Here is a 23,569-nt window from a genome sequence, read left to right as displayed (position 1 = left end):
CTCGCTTTGTGTCTTCCTCTCTGACTAAACTAACGTGACCAGCCCAATTTTTAAATACATTTTTTTATACTGCCACCCTAGTGACCAATTAATGAGTGTTGCCCTGCCAAGTCTAAGGGTATTTTGGTCACTCTTGAACTCTATAATACCCACTGCTGGTAGCCATGTTTTCTTCTAACAGAAAATTCCGTGTCATAAAAAAACATTGCAGTTTTACCCAATAAGGCCTATGTGCACATTTTGCACGCTCCTTTCTCCATAGATTTTCAAGCAGATTTAGATTTTTTTTTTAAAAAACGATCTCAGCCACTCAGGAAAATTCAGTCTTCTTGGTAAGCAACTCGGGTGTATATTTGGCCTTGTGTGTTAGGTTATTGTCCTTCTAAAAAGTGAATTCATCTCCCAGTGTCTGTTGGAAGGCAGACTGAACCAGCTTTTCCTCCAGGATGTTGCCTGTGTTTTAGCTCCATTCCATTTACTTTTTATCCTGAAACTCCAGTCCTTAACAATTACAAGCATACCCATAACATGATGCAGCCACCACCACTATGCTTGAAAATGTGGGGAGTGGTACTCAGTAATGAGTTGTATTGGATTTGCCCCAAACATTTGTATTCGGGACAGAAAGTGAATTGCTTTGCCACTTTTTTTTTTTTTTTTTTTTCCAGTATCACTTGAGTGCTTTGTTGCAAGCAGGGTACATGTTTTGGAATATTTTTATTCTGTACAGGCTTCCTCCTTCACTCTGTCAATCAGGTTAGCTTTGTAGAGTAACTTCAATGTTGTTGATCCATCCTACATGTTCTCCTGTCACACCAATTTAAACTAACTATTTAAGTCACCATTGGCCTCATGGTGAAATCCCTGAGCGGTTTCCTTCCTCTTCGGCAACTGAGTTAGGAAGGATGCCTGTATCTTTTTAGTGACTGGGTGTATTGACACACCATCCAAAGTGTAATTCATAACTTCACCATGCTCAAAGGGATATTCAATTTCTGCTTTTTTTTACCCATCTACCAATGGGTGCCCTTTGCAAGGCATTGGAAAACCTCCCTGGTCTTTGGTTGAATCTGTGTTTGAAATTCACTGTTGACTGAGGGACCTTACCCATGTACCCCACACATACAGATAATTGTGAGGTAGTCATGTTAAACACTATTATTGCACACAGAGTTAATGTGACTTATTAAGCACATGTTTACTGTTTAGGCTTACCATAACTAAGGTGTTGAATACTTGACTCAAGAAATTTTGAAAAACACAATTCTACTTTGATTAAAAAAACAGAAAAAATATATTTTAAATTCAGGCACGTAACATAACAAAATGTGTGGGAAAAAACAGTGTGAATACTTTCTGAAGGCATTGTAACTTGGTCAAATTCATACAAGTTGAACTTGGAGTTTGTTGTCACATGTCTTAAAGCAGGTTTGTTATAATATTCATGGTCTCACTGTTGCCTCCCTCTACACAGAAATGGCTCCAGGTGACTGACCTGTACAAGGAGGTGTACCATCACCTGGCCCGCTATGTCCCAAAGATCTACTGCCTGGGGCCCAACCTGAACCCCCAGAGTGAGGACTTGCTGGCCCAGATGCTGCTGCAGGCCCCTCTGGAGTGGTACCTGTGTGGGGAGGACCCCTCCACGGGCCTGGCCAAGCTGGAGCAGAACAACCAGCCCTCACAGCTCTGCGGACACGTCTTCAAAGTGGGAGAGCCCACCTACTCGTGCAGGTGGGGGTAGTTGAGGTCTCGTTCAGACAGACGGAGAAGCGCGCACATACTAGCTGTCCTTTCCTGTGAATTGGGTTAGCCCTGAATCAGGTTAGCCCTGTGTTAAGTCTGAGGTCAAACCGTAAGCTTCCTGGTAAGAGGTACTGTCTGGATAAAGTCGAGGTCACTTCCATTTACAGGAGCAGCTTGCTAATACTAGCCAATTCCATACACTCAGGTGTGTGTTCAATGGAAAACCATTGCGACGCATATCCATGCTTATTGTACTTGTATAGCCTAATTGTACATCCATTCCATGAGTATAGCTGTTTTTAAATTTTTCTTGAACTCCTTTGTATTGGCTTTGAGTGACATGTTCACTGAGTCATGTTAATATGAGATCAAGACATGACCTGGTTGAACATTGGAGGACGATGTTTGACACTGTTGACTGTCCCTCCTGCCTCACTCACAATCAATCTCTCTCCTGCAGGGAATGTGCTGCAGACCCCACCTGTGTGCTGTGTATGCAGTGTTTCCTGGGCAGTGTGCATAAAGAGCATCGCTACAGGGTAAGGACGACAACCTCTACTCCGCACTCAATGGTTCAGTAGAAGCAGACCAGCAGCCTAAACAATGGCTAGGTTTCTGTAGAGGTGCTGTTGCGGAGTGGGTGATTGGCATAAGACGGGTCACTCAGTTGCTGCTCTGAATCCAGGCTGAGGATCAGGAAGGTTAATCCCATTTGGGGCTGGCCACTCTGCTGCCATGTAGTCCTCAGGATGGGTGCACCTAGGCTCCTCAGCTCTGTTCACCCAGGAGTAGGTACAAGTTGCCCCTAAGCACTGATACAGGGTCAGATATGTAGTTGTAGTCCTATTAACGATTAAGGTTAGGATTGGGGATAGCGTGAATTGATCCATTGCAAATTTGACCCGGAGTGCTGACTCATGCATTCTGGTCTTATCTTACTCCACTTGTGTTTGTGTTCTAGAGCATCGTAGAACATTCTAGTTCAGGGCAATCAGATGTACGTATGTCTGTTACAGGTTATGTAGAAAGTTTGTAAGTAAGTCTGGATAAGAGCGTCTGCTAAATGACTTAAATGTAATGTAAATGTAAAGTTCTATTTGTCTTCCAAATGTAAATGATCCAGCAGCTTCTCTGTCTACTGCGTGCGTGTGTGTACACACAAGTGTTGTCTTGCCTCACATCTCTTGTCTGCCCTCCAGATGACGACCTCTGGGGGAGGGGGTTTCTGTGACTGTGGAGACACAGAGGCATGGAAGAAGGGCCCTTACTGTCAGAAACACGAGCCCAACATCAGTGACTCCTGTCAAGAGGTGAGCATCTCTTAGCCACAGCTATATTGCGTCTCATTGACATCCAATAACTATACACAGTTCATTCACTGCTGTTGCTCTTACACACGTTATTACGTTACAAGTTTTAGAATAAGGCTGTTTACACACACTACCCCGTAATGACAATCTACAGTCGTGGCCAAAAGTTTTCAGAATGGCACAAATATACATTTTCATAAAGTCTGCTGCCTCAGTTTGTATGATGGCAATTTGCATATACGCCAGAATTATGAAGCGTGATCAGATTAATTGCAAAGTCCCTCTTTGCCATGCAAATGAGCTGAATCCCCAAAAAACATTTCCACTGCATTTCAGCCCTGCTACAAAAGGACCAGCTCACATGTCAGTGATTCTCTCGTTAACACAGGTGTGAGTGTTGACGAGGACAAGGCTGGATATCACTCTGTCATGCTGATTGAGTTCGAATAACAGACTGGAAGCTTCAAAAGGAGGGTGGTGCTTGGAATCATTGTTCTTCCTCTGTCAACCATGCTTACCTGCAAGGAAACACGTGCCGTCATCATCATTGCTTTGCACAAAAAGGGCTTCACAGGCAAGGACATTGCTGCCAGTAAGGTTGCACCTAAATCAACCATTTATCGGATCATCAAGAACTTCAAGGAGAGCTGTTCAATTGTTGTGAAGAAGGCTTCAGGGCGCCCAAGAAAGTCCAGCAAGCGCCAGGACCGTCTCCTAAAGTTGATTCAGCTGCGGGATCGGGGCACCACCAGTACAGAGCTTGCAGGCAGGTGTGAGTGCATCTGCACGCACAGTGAGGCGAAGACTTTTGGAGGATGGCCTGGTGTCAAGAAGGGCATCAAAGAAGCCACTTCTCTCCAGGAAAAACATCAGGGATAGACTGATATTCTGCAAAAGGTACAGGGATTGGACTGCTGAGGACTGGGGTAAAGTCATTTTCTCTGATGAATCCCCTTTCCAATTGTTTGGGGCATCTGGAAAAAAGCTTATCCAGAGAAGACAAGGTGAGCGCTACCATCAGTCCTGTGTCATGCCAACAGTAAAGCATCCTGAGACCATTCATGTGTGGGGTTGCTTCTCAGCCAAGGGAGTGGGCTCACTCACAATTTTGCCTAAGAACACAGCCATGAATAAAGAATGGTACCAACACGTCCTCCGAGAGCAACTTCTCCCAACCATCCAGGAACAGTTTGGTGATGAACAATGCCTTTTCCAGCATGATGGAGCACCTTGCCATAAGGCAAAAGTGATAACTAAGTGGCTCGGGGAACAAAACATCGATATTTTGGGTCCATGGCAAGGAAACTCCCCAGACCTTAATCCCATTGAGAACTTGTGGTCAAACCTCAAGAGGCGGGTGGACAAACAAAACCCCACAAATTCTGACAAGAATGGGCTGCCATCAGTCAGGATATGGCCCAGAAGTGAATTGACAGCATGCCAGGGCGGATTGCAGTGGTCTTGAAAAAGGGACAACACTGCAAATATTGACTCTTTGCATCAACTTCATGTAATTGTCAAAAGCATTTGACACTTATGAAATGCTTGCAATTATACCTCAGTATTCCATAGTAACATCTGACAAAAATATCTAGACACTGACGTAGCAAACTTTGTGGAAATTAATATTTGTGTCATTCTCAAAACTTTTGGCCACCACTGTACACACAATACCCCATAATGGCAAAGCGAAAACTGTTTTTTAGACATTTTACCAAATGTATTAGAAATAAAGAAAACATACCTAATTTACATAAGTATTCAGACCCTTTGCTGTGAGACTTGAAATTGAGCTCCGGTGCATCCTGTTTCCATTGATCATCCTTGACGTTTCTACAACTTCATTGTAGTCTACCTGTGGTAAATTAAATCGATTGGACATGATTTGGAAAGGCACACACCTGTCTATATAAAGGTCCCACAGTTGACAGTGCACGTCAGAGCAAAGACCAAGCCATGAGGTTGAAGGAAATGTCCTTAGAGCTCCGAGACAGGATTGATGTCGAGAGACAGATCCTACGAAAGGGTAGGATGTCTGCAGTATTGAAGGTCCCCAAGAACACAGTGGCCATCATTCTTAAATGGAAGAAGTTTGGAATCACCAAGACTTCGATGGACACTCTGACAGATCTCTAGAGTTCCTCTGTGGAGATGGGAGAACCTCCCAGAAGGACAACCATCTCTGCAGCACTCTACCAATCAGGCCTTCATGGTAGAGTGGCCAGATGGAAGCCACCGCTCAGTAAAATGCACTTGCCAGCCTGCTTGAAGTTTTCCAAAAGGCACATAAAGAATCTCAAACCATGAGAAACAAGATTCTCTGGTTGGATGAAACCAAGACTGAACTCTTTGGCCTGAATGCCAAACGTCACATCTGGAAGAAACCTGGCACCATCACTACAGTGAAGCATGGTGGTAGCAGCATCATTCAACGGAGCAGAGTACAGAGGGATCCTTGACGAAAACCTGTTCCAGAGCGCTCAGGACCTCAGACTGGGGCAAAGGTTCACCTTCCAACAGGACAATGACCCTAAGCACACATCAAGACGATGCAGGAGTTGCTTCGAGACAAGTCTCTGAATGTCCTTGAGTGGCCCATCCAGAGCCCAGACTGAAAATAGCTGTGCAGCAACACTCCCCATCCAACCTGACAGAGCTTGAGAGGATCTGCAGAGAGGAATGGGAGAAACTCCCCAAATACAGGTGTATCAAGCTTGTAGCATCATACCCAAGAAGACTCGACACTCTAATCAGTGCCAAAGGTGCTTCAACAAAGTACTGTGTTAAAGGTCTGAGTACTTATGTACATTTGATATTTCTGTTTTTTATTTGTACTACATTTACAAACATTTCTAAAAACCTGTTTTTGCTTCGTCATTATTGGGTATTGTGTGTAGATTGAGGGGGAAAAAACAATTTCATACATTTTAGAAGAAGGCTGTAACATAACAAAATGTGGATTAAGTCAAGGGATCTGAATACTTTCCAAATGTGCTGTATATTTGGCTGATCATTATTTAATTGTTTATTTGCAGGATCCCCTGGCCCACCTCTCAACAGACATGATTGCCCGCTGCTATAATGTCTTCTCCATTGTGCTGAAATACGCCGTGGACATGCTCACCTGGGACAAGGAGGATGAGCTGCCCCCGGGCCTGGAGCCTCCGTACGTACACACACACACACACAAAGTAATTTGTGATTAGTTTTCATGTTCTCGCTGGTCATCATGACAACCCAATAATTTCCATCTATCTCCAGTTGATAGTCATGTCTCTCTGCTTCTTATTTCTCAGAGACCGAAGTGACACCTATTACTGCATGCTCTTCAACGACGAGGTGCACACCTACGAGCAAGTCATCTACACCCTACAGAAGGCGGTCAACTGCACCCAGAAAGAAGCAGTCAGCTTCGCCACCACAGTGGACAGAGATGTGAGTCGTGTGTGTGTAGCCCGCAAACCTACGGCATCATTGACTAATGGCTTGATATGTGTGATCATCTCCTGCTATACAGGGAAGGAAATCCGTGCGCTTTGGCGACTTCGCTTTCTGTGAGCTGGCCAAGTCGGTCATTGTGGTGAGTGGCTTGGTCTGGGGAGCTGGATGCATCTCTTTGAAATCTCATGATGACATCACACCGCTGCCACCAATTAATCTGTTAAGTCATTTTTCATGAGTCTCTATATATTAATCATGTGTGTGTGTGCGCACGTGTGCAGAGGAACACGAGTCGTCAGTCCAAGCCGTTGCGGGTCCAGGTAATGCACTCCTCGGTGGTGGCTCATCAGTGTTTCGCTCTCAAAGCCCTCCACTGGCTGGGCCACGTCATAGGATACTCAGGTCAGTGTCCTTCCACTCTCCAAGCTATTAATGTGGGTATTGTCTACCTGCCGTTGGATGGTGCACTCAGAATCCTCTTTAAATATAAAGAACTTAACACAATATTTAAATGTTTATTGGGGGTGACCCGCGTGTTCACTGCGTGTGCCCGAGGGCCCATTGACAGCGTGTGTGTGTGTGTAGATGCTCTGAGGAGGATCCTGTGTCAGGTGGGCCTAGAGAGGGGGCCAGAGGGTGAGAACTCCTCCCTGGTGGACACGCTCATGCTCTGTGACTCCAAGATGTGGAAAGGTGAGGAGGAACTGCATATTTTTTAGTTCTTCTGACAGCTTTGGGAACAGTTTCACTCAATAATAAATACAAAAACAATCCTCAGATTTGGGGTAGTCGTTGACCGACCCCAACCCTGTCTCCTGCAATGCACATAAAACACAAACACTTCAATGAGCACTCTGTTCTGACTCTTAACACCCAATTTCCACTCTAGGAGCCAGGAATGTCTACCACCAGCTCTTTATGAGCAGCCTTCTCATGGACCTCAAATACAAGAAGCTGTTTGCTATCCAGTTCGCAAAAGTAAGCTTCTTCTTTTGATCGTTAATATGAAGAGCCAGTATTGCCGCCTAGCGCCGCTATGTGGGAAGTCATAGTGCATTCTGCATTAGGGGAAAGGCTGAAAGTGCTAATGTCAAACTAACTGCTTCTCAATGAGGAACTAATGTGTCAATATCACATCAGCAAGGGTTTTAGTCCTAATGTACATAAGCGCCAGCTCCGTGTCTCTCGAATGTAAACATGCTCTGGATGCACATTTCTGTCCATTTTGCTGCCGACTGAGTGTCGTTAACCGGTCAGCAAGTGGTAAAAAAAGAAAACGAAACAGTAAAATGACGTGATCAACAGAAGTTACTATCAGAGTATATAATGACGAGATGCTTATGTTTCCGCCCTAACGATGGGAGTCGTCCTAAGGCGGGAAGGCCCAGCATCAGCCCATAGAAACGCATTGGACTTATTTTGGAAAGATTTTGGCGCGAGTGAAACTTCTCGCTTTGTCTCTTCCAACCCTGCATACAAGGACAGAACATTTTTCATTTAGAACTTAATGGAAACATGCAACAATAACCAGCCTATCGTCTTAGTCAAAAGGCTATAGCAAGTCCTGTAATGAAGCAGTGAATGAAATGCCATTTCAAACATTTGCCCAAATGCAATTCGCAGAAAACCCAATTGTAAACTGCTCACCTAATTAGAGCAATTGCATATGTGACAGGCATGAAAATCTCTGTTAGAAAGAGGGGGTATCTAGCAACTACTATGATGGGTTGCTAATATGACTAGGATTGGGTCTTTGGCCTCTGGACAATGAAAGAAAGTTGTTATGAAAACCAATAGAACAGCAGAGAAATGCTACTTGGTGGCATGAGGAAGTCTTTAGAAAATAATTGCCTCCACGTTTCTATGGATGGATGTTCACAAGTTAAGACATGGCTCATTATTTGAAGTACATTAAAACGTTGAGGTTTCAACCAATTATATTGCCTCAGGCTCACATTGCGACGTGGTGGGTGATGCTCTGATAGTCAATGGTAGGCAGGCTATAGTCCTATGCATCCAAATGGTGAATGGGAGGTGCGCTTTACTAGTTGAGATTGACAAATAAAAATAGCTTCTTTAAAAAAATAAAAAATATATTTTTTTCAACATGCGATTTGAATTGTTTGTTGCGCGATGTCCGGGTTTACAAAAGCAGGTTTCACTCCAGTTGCCTACAGGCTTTTTGAGGAGCCACTCTCGTGATGTTTGACAGGTAGTAGTCTGTTCCGCTCCTCAAACTAGGCTCGGCATTGCTGAGCGCGCGTGATTTTAATTCCACAAAACTATGCAAATGAACCGATAGACCGATAAGCATGACCAGTCAAATGTATTTTCGCCGGCTAACCGATTTAATAGTTACCCGTTAGCATCCCTAAAACATACCGTTAGGGTATAGCTATGAAAGATAATTTGATACTGTCTTGAATTGAAGATTGATATGTCGAACAAATGTATTGTATGAATATGAGTGTTTTCATAAAGATCATCCCATGAGTTCTCTGACAGAGACTGACACCATACCCATTTGGTCATGTAAACACATAAAACACACCAAAGCGGGTATAGTCTTATCATAACAGCAGATTGAGGGTGTTTAGGCACGAGGCCTGGCTGGGGCGTTAACTGCGCCCATCACATCCTTTTACTCTGTCCTCCTGGGTGGCAGAGCTGAGAGGATGGAAAGACAGCCTGCTTGACATGTAACACAGCCCCTCACATGCCCAGTCCCTGTCGGACCCCATTCAACCCAAAATCCTAGGCTGTCCGCTCTGCTCTCACACACCCAAAGCTCTTCAGGTGTCTTGAGCTGAACCTGAGAGCATAGATATGCACTCACTAGATCACACACGCTGAACCTGAGAGCATAGATATGCACTCACTAGATCACACACGCTGAACCTGAGAGCATAGATATGCACTCACTAGATCACACACGCTGAACCTGAGAGCATAGATATGTACTCACTAGATCACATGAGCTAAGACTTAGACCGGATATTGGATAAGATTGGCTGCCCAAAGTCTTACATGGAGGAATATTGAATCCAAACTTTTTGATTAGACTCAATTGGTCTCTGATACTATTTTGTGATTCTGTATCTATGCTCTCTGAGACCTGGGTGGTCAAGGATCAGAAAGCTTTAGAGGCTTAGTAGGGGGAGTAGGATGAAGTTGCACGTAGACACTCATCTGAGGTCAGTTTTGCTTTCCCTCTCCGAAAGGGTTAAGCTTACGATTTGGCAAGTAAGCTGATCCTAGATCTGTGTCTAGGGGTAACTGCTCACCAGAGCATAGAAAGGGATTGGGGAAGGGGGGCCCACGGCCTTTGACCAGGAGGTGAATGTCCCCCTTGTCATTTAGAATTACCGGCGCCTCCAGACAGATTTTATGGAGGATGACCACGAGCGTGTAGTGTCAGTGACCTCTCTGTCAGTTCAGCTCTTCACCGTCCCCACCATGGTGAGTAACCCAAAACTCCACAACTGACCACACACACCTCTTCTCTTGTCTTCCCCCATGCCACTGCTGTTAGAATTATGAGCGCTTGCAGAGCGACTATGTGAAAGATGACCACGACAGGGAGTTCTCGGTCACTGACCTCTCGGTGCAAATGTTCACAGTGCCCTCCCTGGTGAGTACAGGCCGCACGGGTTGGGGTGACGTGAGTTAGTACCACCCAAGATGGGACGCATGCAGAGAACCACAAGGATTTTTAGACTGTTAATTGATGTCACGTCCATAGAGTGAAAGGATGGCCATCTTAACCACGAGTGTGTCATCTTCATTATGTTCAGAATATCTCCGTTCTCATCATTGATTCCTTGAAAAGGGTGTTGCATGCCAAACTGATGTTTTAGATGTATAATGTTGTTTTAAGAAACATCTAGGATCCCATTTCATGTGTTTTATCACAATAACTGTTATAGAAATGAAACTGTTATAGAAATGAAACTGTTAAAGATTTGTGATCACCCTAGCAAAGTATGCTATTCCAGTTGTATGCAAATACTGTAGTGTAGTTTAAAGGGATACTGCGAGATTCTACTTGAACTCGTGGAGACGTGCAGTATGAAGGAAGTTACCGGTTATGCTACCACACCTGTAGACTTCGTCATTGCGCTAACGCTAGTTAGCATTGGCTCGTAAAACTACCGCTAACATCCTTCATACTGTACTGCACGCAGAGAGAAAAAAACTATCCACGATAAAAACGGTATCCAAGACTGGGTAAATTGGGCTTAAATGCCAGAATATCGCAATATCCCTTTTAAGTCTATAGTATAATTGTCATATTTTTACATAGATTGTGTTTAGGGGTGATTTGACTCCGGAATGTCCTGCTACTTGAGGCCTCTAACCCTCCTCCTCTCCCCCCTGGCCCAGGCGCGGATGCTGATCACCGAGGAGAACCTGATGACCATCATAATCAGGACCTTTGTGGACCACCTGCGCCACCGCGACCTGCAGGGCCGCTTTCAGTTTGAGCGCTACACCGCCCAGCAGGCTTTCAAGTTCCGCCGCGTCCAGAGCCTCATCGGAGACCTCAAGTAAGATGACTGCGCAAACACACAAACACTGGGCTGTATGTGTGTAGATTAGTTAAGTGTTGTACAAAGTCAGCGTGTGTTGTAAACGATGTGTGTGTGCGCACAGGTACGTCCTCATCAGTCGGCCCACAGAGTGGAGTGACCAACTCAGGGAGAAGTTCCTGGAGGGACTGGACACCTTCCTGGAGCTGCTCAAGTGCATGCAGGTTAGAACTAGTCACCGTTAGTGGTGGGAGACTGGGAGTCCGTAACCCCTCTGGGCTTTATTGAGACTATACGGGTCTTTGGAGCAGAGAGACGATGTGTCTGCATCTCGGTAGTCTAAAGGTGCTTCCTCTCTGTCTCCCCTCATTCACCTACACTGCCCTAAAAAATACGATTTGGTGAAAGAAATATGATGGTAGACTAGCCTTCAGTAGAACTTGCTTCCATCTGTCCAGTTCTTTCACATCAGAGAAGAATGAGGAAATTAGACCAGAGGAATGCATTTCAGACTCCTATATTCCTCCCCATATCTGGTTAATTTTGGGGGTAGTGTTTAGCAGCGTCTGTGCTCTCTCTCTCCCTCACCAGGGAATGGACCCGGTTGTGAGGCAGGTGGGCCAGCACATTGAGATGGAGCCTGAGTGGGAGGCAGCCTTCACCCTGCAGATGAAGCTCACACACATCATCTCCATGATACAGGAGTGGTGCGCTACAGATGTGAGTGGCTTAACAAATACATGAACACACACACACACTTTCTCTCTCACAAACTCTCTATTGGTCACTCACAAACATGCACCTGCCTTTTCTCACCTGTGGCTCCTACTGTTTTTTTTTTTCTCCTTCCTGTGTGTGTACAGGAGCGTGTGCTGATTGCAGCCTATAAGAAGTGCCTGACAGCCCTTACACACTGCCACAGTGGCTTCACCGACGGGGAGCAGCCCATCACGCTGAGCATGTGTGGACATTCTGTGGACACCATCCGCTACTGTGTGTCTCAGGAGAAAGTCAGCATCCACCTGCCTGTGTCCCGTTTACTTGCAGGTCGGACACTAGCACGCAGCAGAATGACAGACCGCTGATGCTTTGGCTATGATATTGACGGAGATTCTTCTACCCGTTGTTAATATGGTCACTGCTTCTTCTGTTTAGGTCTCCACGTTCTCCTCAGTAAGATGGAGGTGGCCTACAGATTCCCTGAACAGCTTCCGCTGGTAAGTAGGGCTGTCACCGTGACCGTATTACCTGGCGGTCACGAGTCATGACCGCAGTCAAATTCCACGTGACTTATTAGTCACGGTAATTAGGCTTCTCCAAGCTCTGATGCTGTTGATGGTCATTAGTAGCCTACCAAACGTGCTAACTGCCTGGTACTTTACACTCTATTGTTCCTCTAATCACCCTGACATCATTGCAAATGTCATTGAAAATCTGATTCAAACACTTCATGAGAGCACATGTTGCGCAACATTTCTACAGGCTATGCAATTGCGTGAGAGAACAGAGTGATGTCCTCAATTTAAGAGGATCCCATCAGCTTTCTATAGGCTAGGCCTACTATATTTATTTCTCAACGTTCCTAATATTAAGCACATTGCTTCTCATTACAACAGGAGTATAGCCTACCTGGCTGGCGTGAAAATGAACCAGGGGGAAAGCGTCTGCCACTCGCTATTTAAGTGTATAGATGACGTGTATTTCATTTTATATATATATATATATATATCTATCTATCTATCAAGAATCTATCAAGAATAGTCTGATTGGTGACAATATTACCGTATCACTTGTGAGTGATAAGGCAAGAAACAGCGCATGCCTTTTTTTTAAAGACTTTTTCTAATCATAGTCGCACACTTCATGTAGCCTAACTTCTTAAAATGAAGCACATTAATCAACCGGTGTAGAGTCTAACTGGCATACATAGGCAGCGCGTAGGCACCTTTTTTTTTAATAAAGCATTACATGCATAATTGCATTTGCGGTCACTTTTGAGATTGGTGGGGGTTTTTTCCCGCTAATTGTTTGCATGTTGGAACATTATAGCCTTTTGGTGTGCGCATATCTGCGCTTATAATGTGAAGAAATAGTTTATGAACATTGGAACCTAAACGTTCTGATCTGTTGCATCAGCCTCATTGCTTTTAAAAGTTTTTTTTATGTTAGTGGTTGTATTAATCTGTCGCATCCCACAACTGTCCCAGACTATGTTTGGAGTATTTATTTCTCGCACGGAAGGACAAGTTGACAAATAGAATAGGTCAACTTTTGTACTATGGGGTATAGTAGATTGTCATGGGTTTGTGCTTTTGCTGTTCGTTAGGCCTGCTCATCTTGTTGGCTGACAAAGTAAATGTGGACAGTTCTTCCAACATCTTCAAAATAAGCGCCTTGGAATTTGATAAGGACCCGCGCAGTTGCGTCCCCGACGTGTCTGTCTTCACTTGTAGCCTGTGAGAATGACCCGTGATGCCTACAGGACCCGGTCACTTGACAGGCATTGGCTAATAAGAATTGAGATATAGTATCTGAGAGAGCCATGTGAGTGCGAGGTGCTTCGGAGCGCACAGTGGGCAGAAGGGAATTATAATGGATTTTTTTTAGGGGTCATTTTACGGCCACACAAAGGGGGTGCCGCTGGGAAATTCGAGGAATTATCAAGTGCATGTGAAATTGTGAATGAGAGAGCAGAGCTCGTGTCTTCATGCGATTTTTATTTTAATTGTTTTAATTTAAAAAAGTTTTTTTTTTTTTTTTAAACAGCCCAACGTTTGTAGAACAACTAAAGTTACATAAATAACTCTAAATGAAGCATATAGGAGCACATGTTTCTTTGGTAACTGCTCAACACTGAATGGCCGCATGCGCGCACTCCCTCTGAAATCGCTATTTTATTCAGCTGTGTTCAATTGTATTCTTCCTACTATAAAATAATGCCACTGAATTCTATGCATATCTTGTCTGCTAAATGAACTAGTGTAGCCCACAGCCATATGGCATAGCCAGATCAGGACCTAACATAAGGACAACTCAGTGTGTGTGGAAGCCAGGAGATGCTAAATGTGTTTGTTAATTACCGTGAGACCGGCAGTTATTTGCTTGACAATCACCAGCTGCCACATTTTCATCACTGCCACACCCCTACTGGTAAGCATGCAGGAGTTGTCTGTGTGTTTTTGTAGCAGCTAGCCTTGGCAAAACGTGTGTCTTCTCTAATAAATGTATCTCATTGTCTACAGAGTGAGCTAAGCCCCCCCATGCTAATAGAACACCCCCTTCGCTGCCTGGTCCTCTGTGCCCAAGTGCACGCTGGGATGTGGAGGAGAAACGGCTTCTCATTGGTCAATCAGGTAAAATTTCCCCTTCCGTCACTATAATACCTTTTCTTCTTTTCCCTCTGCGCTGTGCATCAGAACACTAACACGTGTGTTGTTGTTCTTGTGGCATTTTATAATGAAGGTAGTTCATAGTGTACTCTGGTTGCAGATCTACTACTACCACAATGTCAAGTGCAGAGTGGAGATGTTTGACAAGGACCTCATTATGCTGCAGGTCAGTTTTTCTTTTGTTGTTTCAGCTGACAACTTAATGCCGCAAACGTTAAACAACGAGCTTCGGGGCTTTAACGAGAGTGTGCGCGCGTCTGTCGCCGTTTGCGTTCTCTACAGGCCGGCGCTTCCATGATGGATCCCAACCACTTCCTGATGATAGTCCTGAGCCGCTTCGAGCTCTACCACATCTTCAGCTCCGCCGACTGCAGGAAGAGATACAACCGGGAGAACGCCAACAAGGTCTGCTCTCTCGCTGACAATGACAACTTAGATTAGGCTTTATGCTCTTGCTGATTTCGGACTGACCTGACTCCCTGTGCCTCTGTCAGGACGTGGTCCAGCAGAACAACACTCTAATGGAGGAGATGCTGCACCTCATCATGATGGTTGTGGGTGAGTGCCACGCTACGCTACAGCTCACTAGGACTTGTTTTGTTTCAGCGTACATTGTACTCTGAGCCTCTGTTTGACTTCTTTATTTTATTTTTAAGATGGGTAAATGGTTGGGGTTTGTCGGGTAAATGGTTGGGGTTTGTCGGGTAAATGGTTGGGGTTTGGCTACAGTACCTGACGGGTATGTGTGTTTTCAGGTGAGCGTTTTGAAGCTGGTATCGGCCAGGTGGAAGGCTGTGACGAGATCAAGCGGGAGATCCTTCACCAGCTTTGTATTAGACCCATGGCCCACAGCGAGCTGGTCAAAGCCCTGCCTGAGAACGTAAGGCATTTCGCTCGCGTTCTCTCTCTCCCTCCTTCCCTGTCTCACCACACCTAGATCAGGCTCACTTCCTGGCTGCAGTTTCCACTTGGAATATCTCAACAACTAGTTATAGCCAACAATATTTAACTAGTGACATAAGCTGTTGTGGCATCTGCTTAGACAGCTCCCATTTTCCATGATCTACACACCATATGGACTTTTGAGTGTGATGTTTTCTCTGCAAGTGGATTTATAGTGTATCTATTTGACTAGCCTGACACCTAGTGGTGAATCTAGGCAGTGCAGGACAGGTACAAGTCTAAGATAGTAATCTCGGACAGTTAACCCAGAACTAAAATGTTGCGTGATTTGGTCACATATGTTTACGTAGTCTGTCCACATGAGATTAAGCTTGGCCAAATGACCACTACAAATGGCTAGGAACGAGGCTATTCTAAAGCCAACCTGTATGTGTCTGACACTTTATCCTTTAGGAGAACAAGGAGACTGGTATGGAGAGAGTGATCGACTGTGTTGCTTTGTTTAAGTAAGTAGCTTTCTTCAGTCGTTTTGATGTGACATTAAGTTTCAACTGACCACTTCCTGACTACCCAGGTTAACGTAAAATAGTTTGTTCCTGTTTACTTGGCTATATGAAGATCTGACAATTGGATACCTATGACGCGCCCGTTGTGTCCAGTTGTATGACATGTTGATCACACATGCCCTCTGTGCCCACAGGAAGCCTGGCGTGACAGGCAGAGGGCTGTATGAGCTCAGGCCAGAGTGTGCCAAGCAGTTCAACCTCTACTTCCACCACTACTCCCGGGCTGACCAGTCCAAGGCAGAGGAAGCCCAGAGAAAGCTGAAGAGACAGAACGGAGAGGACACAGGTAGAGAGTCTCAATGAGAAACACTTGCTTCATCTCTGTGGTGATTGGCCGTGGTATACAAGAACATCTTGGAAGTTAGTATTAAATGGAATTGATTTGAAGTGATTGTTGCAGACATTGTGATGATTGGTTGTGGTGTTTCAGCTGTCTATCGAGTGCTGTTTTGCTCTAAATGTATACACTGAGCGTACAAAACATTAGGAACACCTGCTCTTTCCATGAGACTGACCAGGTGAATCCAGGTGAAAGCTTTGATCCCTTATTGATGTCACCTGTTAAATCCACTTCAGTCAATGTAGATGGAGGGGAGGAGACAGGTTAAAGAAGGATTTTTAAGCCTTGAGACATGGGTTGTGTATGTGGGCCGTTCAGAGGGTGAACAAAATATTTAGGTGTTTTTGAACGGGGCATGGTAGTAGGTGCCAGGCGCACCGGTTTGTGTCAAGAACTGTTACGCTGATTTTCATGCTCAACAGTTTCCCGTGTGTGTCAAGAATGGTCCACTACCCAAAGGACATCAGCCAACTTGACACAACTGTGGGAAGCATTGCAGTCAACATGGGCCAGCATCCCTGTGGAACGCTTTCGACACCTTGTAGAGTCCATGACCCGACTAATTGAGGCTGTTATGAGGGCAAAATGATTGGGTGAAACTCAATATTAGGAAGGTGTTCTTAATGATTTGTTCTGTGTTGTAGCCCTCCCTCCTCCGGTGCTGCCCCCGTTCTGCCCGCTGTTTGCCAGCCTGGTGAACATTCTGCAGTGTGACGTACTGCTGGGCATGCTGGGAGCCGTGCTCCAGTGGGCCGTGGAGCCCAGCGCAGGACACTGGTCTGAGTCCATGCTACAGAGGGTGAGGGAGACCAGGACCACGCTGTGCGTGTGTTAGTGTCCTATGTTTATTTGCGGGACCATTCGAGGTATCTCTGTACATAACCGTGTCTGTCCGTCTCCAGGTGCTCCACCTAATAGGCATGGCTTTACTGGAGGAACAGCAGCAGTTAGAGAACAGTAATGAGGACAACGACGTCTACTTCAACTTCACCCTCAAAATGTGCCGTAAGTCTCTCTCTTAGCCTGGGAACCAGTCTGTTTATCATTCTACTCCTTGTCATGCTAAACATGATGTGGAGTACAAGGAGTGGATTGTTAGCCTGAAGTCCAGAGCCTGTTTTGCTATCTTTCTCTCCCGCTGTGAAACTGAAAAAGGAGAATACCTGCACACTGTGTTGTTTGAACGGCCCATTTTTATTTAATTTTTTAAATGGCAACATGTTGTAATATTTCCACTACTTTTTAACGTGTGTGTGTGTGTGTGTGTGTGTCCGTCCTAGGTCCAGGGGAAGCCCCCAGTAACACAGCCAGTGTCCTGGCCCTCCTGGAGAACCTACAGAATGCCCCTCACCTGGAGGTCCACAAGGACATGATCCGTTGGCTCCTCAAGGTAGGTCACCGTTATTACAACTCCACTACCAATACAACTCTCACAGTTGGGGTGACCACATTTTAAATACCCAAATGCGGGACAATGGGCTGATTTTTGCGGGACAGTGTAGCCTGTACATGAATAATTCCCCCCCCCCCCACACACACACACACACACACACACACACACACACACACACACACACAATCTTCTTCCCGCTGGACTGAGCGAGCTAATTCAAGCGCATGTTGCCTTCTCTTTTGCCTTGCGCAAAATTTGGTGATGCATAAATGAGACCGCTTGTTTGGCCAAGGAAACATTTCTGGTTGGTCTCACATTCCGTAAACAGTTAGCAAGGGAGACTTTTAAAAAAACGGTTTTGAAGTGAAGTAGCAGCAAATATGTTGAATGAGCAACTGAGCATGGAGGGCCTTACAAGTTTGACGAAATGACCTTATCTTTCAGTCTAATACGGCTATTTCCTTATTTTTGTAGCTCTTCGTTAGCCGCACACTTTTTGTAAGTAGTTAACCGTCCTCTCCAAGTTTAGCTGGAATTTAGCCCAAAAGGATTTGACAAATGTGATTGGCTGACGATATGACATTGGCCTATTGCGCTGGTCAGAATATCAGATCCCAATAACGATTGGAGAAGTGTTTAACATCAGCAGTACCACATCCTTATCGAATATCTTGTCATAAGTGCAACGTGACTGCGAAAGAGACGGGTTGGAGTGTCTATTCTCGTCAAATGAATAGGAAGTCTCACTGAAATACAGTACTTAAAAAAATAAAAATGTATTGATAAAAGTCGACATGATTGTTTGGTTGTCACGAAAGGTCAAAATTTGGGACTGTCCCGCGCAGTCGGGGATATGTGGTCACCCTACTCACGGCAGACATCTCATCCAAGGGCTATTTGAGTTGGCACAATATTGTACATGCCATGGCCACCAGGAGGCAGCATAGGACAGCATGCAACCAGTGGTCCTCATGACTAATGCATATCTACGATTACTTCCAATATCAGAATACAAAGATTTATTATTAAAATATATTTTGTACTCCCCCCGTTTGCGAGGTAATGTTATTGTGTCCCTGTGCAGACGGTGGCCGGAATTAAGACGATGCGGGAGCGTAGTGCTTCCACTTCCACGGTGACCGCCAGCGGGAGCCGCGGTCAGGAAGAGGTGGGTCGAGCACATCCTATGAGGAGGCATTTTTGGTATCTCTGTGAATTTGAATCGTAAAGTATACGGACACTGCGTCTCCCCTCCTTCAGACAGCGTGCGACAAGGACAAGGCGGAGAGGAAGAGGAAGGTGGAGATGGCCCGCCTGCGCAGGGAGAAGGTCATGGCCCAGATGTCAGAGATGCAGAGGCACTTTATCAACGAGAACAAGGAGCTGTTCCAGCAGAGTCTAGAGGAGCTGGAGGCTTCTACCTCTACCTCACTGGAGCACAGGTAGTGATACACACACAGATTTTAAACTCTGTCCCCCACCACACACACACTTTTATTTCACTACCCAGATCTCCACCGTAGGCTTATAAAGTTTGTCTCTCACCCCCTGCAGCCCCACGTCGTCAGACGCAGCCCTGGCATGTGTGGGCCCCAGGCGGTCACGTCCCAGGGAGAAGAGGCAGGTTGTTACGTGTATCCTGTGCCAGGAGGAGCAGGAGATCCGGGCTGACGGCAAGGCCATGGTGCTGGCTGCCTTCATCCAGCGCTCCACCGTCATGTCCAAGAACCGCAAGAGACCACCGCACGACCCCAGTGAGTGGAAGAGATAATGGAGGGCTTTAGGTCGCAGATGGGTCGAAGTTGCCCTTAGGTACAGATCTAGGATCAGCTTTCCCTCCTCCAAATTGTTACTTTAACGATTTTAAGATCAGTGTCAACGGGCGTCTTCAACCTACATCCCTTCCGTGGTCTTGTCTATTTCTGCGTTTTTGTATGTGAATGATATACTAGCATTGCTTGACTTTTTGGTGTGTTTTCCAGAGCGCTACGACCCTCTCTTCATGCACCCTGACTTGTCGTTTGGCACGCACACAGGCAGCTGTGGCCACATCATGCACTCTCACTGTTGGCAGAGGTGAGCCAGGCTCCGGGTTCTACAACACACTGGTAGTAGAGGCCTTCACGGGTCCAAAAAGTTGGACCTGTTCCGAAATGGACAGGGGCTTTGCCATCCGGACCCGATATGCATAAGTAAAACATTTGGACCGGTTTCAAATGGACCCGAGGATAACTCGACCCGTTCCGTATATACCTGGTCTGGATCCAGACCTGATATGAGCGAGAAAAGCAGCGGAAAAGTGAAATGAAGCTACCGTAATTTCCGGACTATAAGCCGCACCCACTGAATTAAAAAAACAAATTATTTTGAACATAGATAAGCCGCACATGTCTATAAGCCGCAGGTGCTTACCGGTACATTGAAACAAATGAACTTTACACAGGCTTTAACGAAACACGGTTTGTAACAAAAATAAATAGGCTTTAACGAAACACGGCTTGTAACAAAAAATAAAAAATTAGCAGTAAGCTTTAGTTGTCTTTTTGCACTGAGTCAATTCCTCACGCTGCTGTTTCCAACGTCTTATCATTGACTCATTAAGACCAAGCTCCCGTGCAGCAGCTCTATTTCCTTTTCCAACAGCCAGATCAATCGCCTTCAACTTGAAAGCTGCATCATATGCATTTCTCCGTGTCTTTGCCATGATGAGGGTGACAAAATGACTACCGTAATCAGAATGATGGGAAGTTTGAGAGCGCTCGATTTAATCTAAACAGTACACAAAAAAGTTGTTTGACCTTAACCCGTTAGGTAATTTCATTGGTCTAATGAAAGCTTCATGCCGCCAAAAAACTGAGCACGTCACAGAATGTGTTTTTTTTGGAGAGAAAAAAACATTGAAAGCGGGAAAAATCCATATATTAGCCGCATCATTGTTTAAGCCGCGAGGTTCAAAACTGGAGGATAAAGTTGCGGCTTATAGTCCGGAATTTACGGTAGTTTATTAACCAGAGCTGAGAGAGACAGGTGACACACTAGTAGCAGCCTACCTGTTCCTTCTCCTTGAACTTTTAATTCTGTCATTTTCGTTCACTTTTCCATTGGCTGGATATCTCCTAACTTCTGCCCCACATGGAGGCTCTATAACGGTAGCCTATTGCCGCTTTGATGACTTGTGATTGGCTAACAACAGGCTATACACACCACTCTCTTGAAAAGCAATGAGCGTCAGCATAAATGATACAATTTCTCTGGGAAAAACTTTGACCAGTAGTTTTCGTGTGTGTGTGCAGGTATTTTGAGGCGGTGCAGGCCAAGGAGCAGCGGCGTCAGCAGCGACTGCGTGTCCACACCAGCTACGATGTGGGGAACGGGGAGTTCCTGTGTCCGCTGTGCGAGTGCCTCAGTAACACCGTCATCCCCCTGCTCCCCCGCACCAAGAGCTCCAGCAGGTACCCAATCTCTCTCTCACACACACACACACACACACACACACACACACACACACACACACACACACGTTACTTTGAGGTGCATCTCTCAAGTCATGTTTCCTCCCCTTTCCTCGATCTGATCTGAAAAGGGATAGGTGAAAGCAGAAGGTCTATAGTGAATTCTCAATAGCAATTGACTTTCCCCGTCCAATACCTATTTAGATTAGCACAGATGAAGGAGACTGCAAGAGGAAGCCACTTAAGACTATTGAGATACACCCTCGGTCAGGAAACCAAACTTTTGACTGGTAGTGGGTACATGGCCACAGCAACCCCAGACTGTTTAGTGGTTGTCACGAGATGAACCCCTTCTGGTCACTCGTTTCTCATTCCATTCCCCCCCCCCCCCCCCCCCCCCCCCCAGTTAAACCAGCGTAATCCCCTTGAGAGTTCTGATGTCACTGGTAACACCCTCACCCGAGGTCAAGGCTCGCTCAGTTGTTGGGCTCCCGAGTGGCGCAGCGGTCTAAGGCACTGCATCTTAGAACTAGTGGCGTCACTACAGACCCTGGTTCGATTCCAGGCTGTATCACAACCGGCAGTGATTGGGAGTCCCATAGGGCGGCGCACAATTGGCGCTGCATCGTCCGGGCCGGTGTAGGCCGTCATTGTAAATAAGAATTTGTTCTTAACTGATTTGCCTAGTAAAAAAAAGAAATGAACTCAGCAAAAAAAGAAATGTTCCTTTTTCAGGACCCTGTCTTTCAAAGATAATTCATAAAAATCCAAATAACTTCACAGATCTTCATTGTAAAGGGTTTAAACACTGTTTCCCATGCTTGTTCAATGAACCATAAACAATTAATGAACATGCACCCGTGGAACGGTCGTTAAGACACTAACAGCTTACAGACGGTAGACAATTAAGGTCACAGTTATGAAAACTTAGGAGACTTAAGAGGCCTTTCTATTGACTGAAAAACACCAAAAGAAAGATGCCCAGGGTCCCTGCTCATCTGTGTGAACGTGCCTTAGGCATGCTACGTGGAGACATGAGGACCGCAGATGTGGCCAGGGAAATAAATTGCAGTGTCTGTACTGTGAGACGCCTAAGACAGCGCTACAGGGAGACAGGATGGACAGCTACTCGCAGTGGCAGAACACGTGTAACAACACCTGCACAGGATCGGTACATCCGAACACACCTGCGGGACAGGTACAGGATGGCAACAACAATTGCCCGAGTTACACCATGAATGCACAATCCCTCCATCAGTCCAGCCTCTCAGCCTAAGACTGTCCGCAATAGGCTGAGAGGCTGGACTGAGGGCTTGTAGGCCTATTGTAAGACAGGTCCTCACCAGACATCACCGGCAACAACGTCGCCTATGGACACAAACCCACCGTCGCTGGACCACAGGACTGGCAAAAAGTGCTCTTCACTGACGAGTCGTGGTTTTGTCTCACCAGGGGTGATGGTTGGATTCGCGTTTATCGTCGAAGGAATGAGCATTACACCGAGGCCTGTACTCTGGAGCGGGATCGAGGTGGAGGGTCCGCCATGGTCTGGTGCGGTGTGTCACAGCATCATCGGACTGAGCTTGTTGTCATTGCAGGCAATCTCAACGCTGTGCGTTACAGGGAAGACATCCTCCTACCCTTCCTGCAGGCTCATCCTGACATGACCCTCCAGCATGACCATGCCACCAGCCATACTGCTTGTTCTGTGTGTGATTTCCTGCAAGACAGGAATGTCAGTGTTCTGTCATGGCTAGTGAAGAGCCCGGATCTCAATCCCATTGAGCACATCTGGGACCTGTTGGATCGGAGGGCTAGGGCTTTTCCCCCCCAGAAATGTCCGGGAATTTTCAGGTGCCTTGGTGGACGAGTCGGGTAACATCTCACAGCAAGAACTGCCAAATCTGGTGCAGTCCATGAGGAGATGCACTGCAGTACTTAATGCAGCTGGTGGCCACACCAGATACTGACTGACTTTTGATTTTTAACCCCCCTTTGTTTGGGACACATTATTCAATTTCTGTTAGTCACATGTCTGTGGAACTTATTCAGTTTATGTCTGTTGTTGAATCTTGTTATGTTTATACAAATATTTACACATTTTAAGTTTGCTGAAAATAAACGCATTTGACAGTGAGAGGACTTTTTTTTTGCTGAGTTTATATATATTTTAAAAGTTGTCACCTCCACAACCGGAGAGGTCCTTCAGACCGTTCACACTTTCACAAAGCGAGGGCTGAGAAAAGGTCTCAAAGATTGAAAGACAAAGGGAGAAGCTAGCAAACATATGTGTTGGTTCTTTTTATACAATCCCGGTCAATATTGTGAAAGAAAATGAGTTTACCTGCTAAAACGGATGGATATCAATCAATTGGAACGGCTTTGATTCATCTATACTGTCATCCTTGATTATTTAGCATGTCAATTGAAGAAGCAAGGGCCAGCCCGTATTCCTATGCTGTCCATAAGTGTATTAATGAGTAGGTCAATGCGTTGTCTA

At 45.6% G+C, this 23,569-nt stretch overlaps 1 protein-coding gene across 2 annotated transcripts in view; it reads left to right on the top strand.

The window, feature by feature from the left end:
* The window catches only part of LOC115153091 (E3 ubiquitin-protein ligase UBR2), a 37,605-nt gene that overhangs the window by 7,514 nt on the left and 6,522 nt on the right, over nucleotides 1-23,569 (top strand). Inside the window, exons 2-31 of one of the 2 annotated variants that reach the window (XM_029698145.1) lie at nucleotides 1,475-1,734; nucleotides 2,207-2,285; nucleotides 2,946-3,056; nucleotides 6,092-6,222; nucleotides 6,353-6,491; nucleotides 6,574-6,636; nucleotides 6,779-6,899; nucleotides 7,083-7,190; nucleotides 7,387-7,475; nucleotides 10,030-10,128; nucleotides 10,881-11,044; nucleotides 11,151-11,250; nucleotides 11,618-11,746; nucleotides 11,890-12,073; nucleotides 12,182-12,243; nucleotides 14,269-14,379; nucleotides 14,516-14,581; nucleotides 14,698-14,820; nucleotides 14,910-14,973; nucleotides 15,171-15,295; nucleotides 15,772-15,824; nucleotides 16,019-16,170; nucleotides 16,869-17,023; nucleotides 17,127-17,229; nucleotides 17,505-17,614; nucleotides 18,702-18,785; nucleotides 18,878-19,059; nucleotides 19,172-19,371; nucleotides 19,600-19,693; nucleotides 20,911-21,069. In XM_029698145.1, coding sequence (XP_029554005.1) covers nucleotides 1,475-1,734; nucleotides 2,207-2,285; nucleotides 2,946-3,056; nucleotides 6,092-6,222; nucleotides 6,353-6,491; nucleotides 6,574-6,636; nucleotides 6,779-6,899; nucleotides 7,083-7,190; nucleotides 7,387-7,475; nucleotides 10,030-10,128; nucleotides 10,881-11,044; nucleotides 11,151-11,250; nucleotides 11,618-11,746; nucleotides 11,890-12,073; nucleotides 12,182-12,243; nucleotides 14,269-14,379; nucleotides 14,516-14,581; nucleotides 14,698-14,820; nucleotides 14,910-14,973; nucleotides 15,171-15,295; nucleotides 15,772-15,824; nucleotides 16,019-16,170; nucleotides 16,869-17,023; nucleotides 17,127-17,229; nucleotides 17,505-17,614; nucleotides 18,702-18,785; nucleotides 18,878-19,059; nucleotides 19,172-19,371; nucleotides 19,600-19,693; nucleotides 20,911-21,069 — 3,620 coding nt within the window. Of the gene's footprint in view, nucleotides 1-1,474; nucleotides 1,735-2,206; nucleotides 2,286-2,945; nucleotides 3,057-6,091; nucleotides 6,223-6,352; nucleotides 6,492-6,573; nucleotides 6,637-6,778; nucleotides 6,900-7,082; nucleotides 7,191-7,386; nucleotides 7,476-9,857; nucleotides 9,957-10,029; nucleotides 10,129-10,880; nucleotides 11,045-11,150; nucleotides 11,251-11,617; nucleotides 11,747-11,889; nucleotides 12,074-12,181; nucleotides 12,244-14,268; nucleotides 14,380-14,515; nucleotides 14,582-14,697; nucleotides 14,821-14,909; nucleotides 14,974-15,170; nucleotides 15,296-15,771; nucleotides 15,825-16,018; nucleotides 16,171-16,868; nucleotides 17,024-17,126; nucleotides 17,230-17,504; nucleotides 17,615-18,701; nucleotides 18,786-18,877; nucleotides 19,060-19,171; nucleotides 19,372-19,599; nucleotides 19,694-20,910; nucleotides 21,070-23,569 lie in introns of both variants that reach the window. The other variant, XM_029698144.1, reaches the window with a different exon arrangement.

This window comes from Salmo trutta, chromosome 18 (genome assembly GCF_901001165.1).
Source record: "Salmo trutta chromosome 18, fSalTru1.1, whole genome shotgun sequence".
Taxonomy (NCBI): Eukaryota; Metazoa; Chordata; class Actinopteri; order Salmoniformes; family Salmonidae; genus Salmo; species Salmo trutta.
Note: the sequence above shows the minus strand (reverse complement) of the source record. Positions and strands in the feature narration are given on the sequence as shown.